General features: G+C 34.9%; 1 protein-coding gene across 1 annotated transcript in view; it reads right to left on the reverse strand.

Annotated features, from left to right (window-relative positions):
- Positions 1-5,972, reverse strand: part of LOC106474432 (dynein beta chain, ciliary-like) — a gene marked incomplete at its 3' end in the record, with an annotated part of 43,131 nt that overhangs the window by 3,953 nt on the left and 33,206 nt on the right. Inside the window, exons 13-18 of the mRNA XM_022402740.1 lie at positions 4,165-4,410; positions 3,337-3,498; positions 2,698-2,891; positions 2,112-2,274; positions 1,402-1,668; positions 694-855 (exon numbers count right to left, since the gene is read on the reverse strand). Coding sequence (XP_022258448.1) covers positions 694-855; positions 1,402-1,668; positions 2,112-2,274; positions 2,698-2,891; positions 3,337-3,498; positions 4,165-4,410 — 1,194 coding nt within the window. The remainder of the gene's footprint in view (positions 1-693; positions 856-1,401; positions 1,669-2,111; positions 2,275-2,697; positions 2,892-3,336; positions 3,499-4,164; positions 4,411-5,972) is intronic.

Raw genomic sequence — 5,972 nt, forward strand, 5'->3', positions numbered from 1 at the left:
GGTACTTAACAGTCATTATCTAAATGTTTACAAAGATGGTGTGATAATCTCAAGGATAAAGCTAGCACATACCACAAGGGTACTTAACAGTCATTATCTAAATGTTTACAAAGATGGTGTGGTAATCTCAAAGATAAAGTTAGCACATACCACAAAGGTACTTAACAGTCAATATCAAAATGTTTACAAAGATGGTGTGGTAATCTCAAGGATAAAGCTAGCACATACCACAAGGGTAATTAACAATCATTATCTAGATGTTTACAAAGATGGTGAGGTAATCTCAAGGATAAAGCTAATACATACCACAAGGGTATTTAACAATCAATATCAAAATATTTACAAAGATGATGTGGTAATGTCAAGGATAAAGTTAGCACATACCACAAGGGTAATTAACAATCAATATCAAGATGTTTACAAAGATGGTGAGGTAATCTCAAGGATAACATACCACAAGGGTACTTAACAGTCATTATCAAAATGTTTACTTCTATTTAACACATAATGATAAACTAATTTTGATACAGTACTAATAAAATAAAATCATTATATAGTGTTAAGTCCCTATACATAAGTCTTTATTTAATATTTCTTTAATAGAATAGCACCTATTAGTTAATTAGATTGAACTGAAATCCCAAGAAACAAGTTTTATCTACATCTGTAGATGAATTTATACTTTAAACTTACAGGCAAAACTTCAATTTCTCCTAGGAATCTTAAACTAACAGACATAAGAGCTTCCTGTGGCCAACTGTGAAACCAGTCTATGCAGGTACAGTTCGTAACAGCAGGAAACCTGCGACTACGTACTCTCAGGATTGTTCCAACAGGTGAAAAACAAAGTATAACCTATGGAAAAACAGTAGATAAAATATACCAAAAATCCCATTTGACTCATACACAGATACATACAACAAGAGATATGTTGGTCCATTTCATTAACTATACTAAACTCTAAAATAAAAGTAAAATACTCAAAGTCAGCCCTAATTATCCAAATTCTTATCAAGCCTTCCCTTAAATTAACTGTTTCTACCACATATCAAGGCAATCCGTTCCCAAAGCCAACCATCCTGTTAGAAAAATAAGACTGTCTTAGCTGAAGATGATTCATATCCTGCCAAAATTTATACTTGTGTCCCCTAGTCTTAAGATATTCATTGTTAAATGACACTATCATTTCCTGTAAAATCTTAAACTCTCCTAATATGATAACCTTTCCATACCAGGTATCATCTCAGTAGCCCTCCTCAAACCCCTTTCATAAGAACCTACATCTCAGCACAGCACAATTCTTTTCCAGTGATTCTTTCTTTCAGACTTTTGCTAAGTAAATCTTCGACAAAATACAGACAACACTTTTACATATAAGTTTAAATACTGTGAACAAACTACCTTTAGCTGTCTTCGAACTCTGTCTATGAAGAATTTCCAACAGTTCTCACGAGAGTCCATTACACCTGCAGCTTTCACTTCACTACGTATTCCATTTATAATGTTCTCCACCTCGTCATCAGCAAAGAGTTCAGGAATTTCTCCAGAAGCCAACAAATCATTGATTAGCACTAGGTACTGTTCATCAGCCACCTGTGCATCTGTCATTAGAAATATGGTGCCCACATTTTTCAGGCCAGCTTTATTATAAAGCATTGCAAGATCTGCCTGTAGAAACATGTATTTAAATATTAAAGTGAAAGCATTGTGCTTTCATGAAAATACATTTTATTTTCTCAAAAACATCAGTTAAAGTTACTATAATGCTGCTCAACCTGTGTAAAACTTATAAAAGTTTAAATAATTCAATATCCAGATGATTATGTCATACTTACCAAACCACGCAGTTCATTCAATATAATATGTTTATCATAATTTTACTCTTGTTATCAAATGTTTAAAGTCTTAGGGTATTCATACAAACAGGACTTCTACACACTTTAATTAAAATACCTAATATATATAAACAGTTTCTCATAATTATTTAATGACAGGAACGTTTCCTACTGTAAAACATCCAGTTCTGTTACCAAACGAGCTAAAAATTCATGTTCATTAATTAATAAATGTATAATCTATTCTGTGGAAACAATTCTCAAAATATATATCACCTTAAGGTCTGGAATCCCATAACCTTTTCGTAGAGATATCTGAAACACCTCCAGACCACTGATATAAGCAGCTAGTCGAGCCAGAGACTGCTTTCCACTACCCCCTACTCCCACAAGTAGAGCATTACCTCTAGGTGACTCAAGAATTCTGTTGATACGGCAGCTTAAAAAAGAAAGTACGTTATACAGTCAAGACTTGAAATCATTGGTAATTGATGAAACTCCAAATATGTCATATATTACTATCATGGTTCTTAGTAAAGGCCTGCCAACACTGAGGAAAACAGAGACAAGTGTAATATATATGTCATATATTACTATCATGGTTTCTTAGTAAAGGCCTGCCGATACCGAGGAAAACAGAGACAAGTGTAATATATGTCATATATTACTATCATGGTTTCTTAGTAAAGACCTGCCAACACTGAGGAAAACAGAGACAAGAGTAATATATGTCATATATTACTATCATGATTTCTCAGTAAAGGCCTGCCGATACCATAACTGAAAAGAAATATTCAAAAAGATACTAATGCATAATATTAACTATAAAACTGGAAACAAAATGAAAAATTATGAAACTTACACATGTTGCATGGCATCTTCAAATAAAACAAGACTCATGGCAGCATTGATTTCATTGTAACTATCTAAGCCTTCAGTAAGTGTTTGAGAAAGTTCATTCCAAGAGTTTACTGGCATGTATTTACTCTCCCCCATCCCCTTGGTGAAGTGATAATAGATAAGAGGTTGTTGGTTGAGAACAGGCTCTTCTAAATCCTAGATACAATCGAGATAAAAATCACAGCTTTACAGAAAGTGGGCCAGATCCACAGTCTATATAAACATCACATTTGTATTTTCTTTATAACTAAGTCTAAACTGACGTCTAATTTATATAGCCTGCCAAAAACTGTGGTTCTGTGTTTACTCACTTTCTAACAGGAAGACGTCCATTTTTAATTATGAATTAACAAAACCTTGCACTGTAATAGGCTAAACATTTTTGTAGAACTAACAATTGTTATAAAAATGTTACTTCTGGATAACATTTCATGTGTAAGATATATAGTTTTCAGCTATTATGGCAATTTTACTCTATTCTTTAGTGTAATTTGTTTTTCAACATCTTAAGCATATTCTGAGCTATACAAAAATGCATGGAAACAAGTATACTGAAGTTATCTACGGTTAGTTTGTAAATAATCTAATTTTTTAAACTCACTTCAAAATTTTTCTTCACAACCTCTGTTTGAAGCTTGTTGAAATTCTCAATGTCCTTTTCTTCTGTTAGTTTGTCTCGATACACTCTCTGTGACTCATGCATCCAGAGTCTTACGAGTTCTGTTGGGGTTTTCACACATTCAGGAGTACAAAACAGCATACCCTGTAACAAGAACATTGAAACAAGTATCTTCTAATGCCAAGTTTTGTTTATTTTGTATAAAATACATAGATGCTAATAAAGTGGAAAGAAGTATATATCTTTTAGTCTTTATATACATCAGTTACTAACAATGCTGTAAAAGTATTTTACTAAATATTAAACAATCAACAGTTCTGACAATACTTTAGAAATACTAGGTACAAATTTCACCGAGCTCTATTTACTACTCCATATAAATAAATATCTATAATAATAAAGAGATAACTTATTTTTTTATCTAAATGCTCATTTTTAGATCGTGTATGTCACTATATCTGTATTCTTATACATCTTGCTCAGTTAAACTGATGAAACAATTAACAGGAAAAAAATCCCCAAGTTTCAAATGGTTGCAAGGTTGGACTGTATGAATTAGATGTTAATAACATTAGATGTATGAAAAAACAAATTTACAAACCTACTGACTTTTAATCTATGAATAACTTAGAAAATAAACGCAGGTTTTAACTGGAGTTTTCATTTGGCTGTTTTTTTCTTGGAAGCTAGAAATAATTACTTCACTCTATAAACTCTCTTTCTCAAAAAACAAAAACTATTTCTACTTATACCAAGAGTAACATTAAAGATAAAAATGACTTATATTTAGAAACTGAGCAGCTGTATCACCTGAAATATATTTGAGAGGTCACGGAGGTTAAAGACATAGTGAAACTTGATAGCTGTAGGAAGAAAAGTCTGTGCAACCTTCTGATGTAGAGCTAAAGCAGTTGTCACAAGAACAGAACACACTTTCTGAACTCCAGGTGAAAACTTGTAAAATGTTCCTCCCAAATGTTGAGACAGTATACTATTGTAAATAGTGTGGAGGGCTTCCATTCCCGGGAAACTCACAGCAAAGACGCAGAAATGACGCTGCATGAAAGTATTACAATTGTTATGTTACTACACCAGGAGATATTTAAACTGATAAATGAATACTAATAAGTGAAAAACAAGTAAATATTAAATATAAAAGTTATGTAGAAATTATTACACCTTTCATTAACTTGAAACACAAGATATGTTAGAAATAGTTGTAACAGATCTGATATTTCACAATATTGTTACGTCTCCATTTGTTAGTTAATTAATATGGGCCTTCCCATGGAGAAAACAACTTAGGAGACTTTCCTTTGGTCTTCCTGGGATTATACAACCACACCTTGTCTCCTGGTACAAAGCTGACTTCAGTAGATCTCTTATCATAACATAGCTTCATGGAATCAGCAGACGTTTTCAAGTTTGAACGCACTTGATGGTGAATATCATCCATCCTTTCCGATAACACTTTCACAAACTCTGACACATTTTCAGGCAACTCTTCATAAGGTGGGCGTCCTGTTAACAGATCCACTGGCAACCGAAGTTCCCAACCAAACATCAACTTTGCTGGAGTGTATCCAGTGGTTTCATGCTCTGATTTAATATCTCTACCTGGTCCCATTTCATCATCATCAACTCCTTCAGTTACTTTTACTTCAGCTTGATGACACCTAATGTCCATGCTTTCCACAGTTCCAACAACATATCTGGGAAGCAGCCTTTCCTGTCATGGCATCTTTACTGTGTTGAAGTTGCCAGCATTGAGCTCTTTTGTGCCCAGGTTTGTTACAGTGCCAGCAAAGTCCCTCAAACCTCTCTGAAAGCTGAACTTTTCTGGCCTTGAACCCTGATGACTGTACCAATCTTGGTACCTCTGTGTTGGACTTAATGTAGTATTCAAATTCAAAAGCTCAGGCCATTGCATCCTGCATGGTAGAGGGGTGTGCTTGCTTCACTTGTACCTTTAGTTGTGGACTGTCCAAGGTGTCTACAAACTGATCTCTCAGCAACAACTTGAGGAGATCGGGTGGTGCAGTTGGGTAGACCTTGTGTGTGTGCCATACTTTCCAAGTCCTGTGCCGGCTCTTGCAGGCTCACTCTATTAGCACGGACTCTCGTCCTAAATCTAGCCCTGTAGACTTCAGACTGATTTTGGGTTCGTACCTGAGTTCTAGAGCCGCTACCAGTGCTCTATAGTTGTGCCTGTCATCTGCTGACAACTGTCCAAGTATTTCCAGTGGTTGTCCCTTCAAGCTCGTTGCCAGATATACTGCTTTCTGCTCCTCCATCCACCCATTCATCTCAAATTGTGCTCTATATGCTTCCCACGGTGCCTTCCCATAGAATTCCTGTGGCTTCCTTCGTATTAGTTCACCCCTATTGCTGACATTCATATCTGGGATGTGACTTCTAACAGGACTGAAGATGTCTGCATTAGGGTTTAGCTGCGGGGTCTGGAAGGGTCTTGCCGTTGTCTGGGGCTGGTTAAGTCGATATTTAATGTATCCTCTTTGTGTAAAAGACAATAAATCATCCTTTAATGTATTTAATTTGCTTTTAAATTTACAAATGTTTTCCGTTTGTACTTCTTGCCACTGTTGTAGTCTCTTTTC

The sequence above is a fragment of the Limulus polyphemus genome, unplaced genomic scaffold, assembly GCF_000517525.1.
Source record: "Limulus polyphemus unplaced genomic scaffold, Limulus_polyphemus-2.1.2 Scaffold7217, whole genome shotgun sequence".
Lineage (NCBI taxonomy): Eukaryota > Metazoa > Arthropoda > Merostomata > Xiphosura > Limulidae > Limulus > Limulus polyphemus.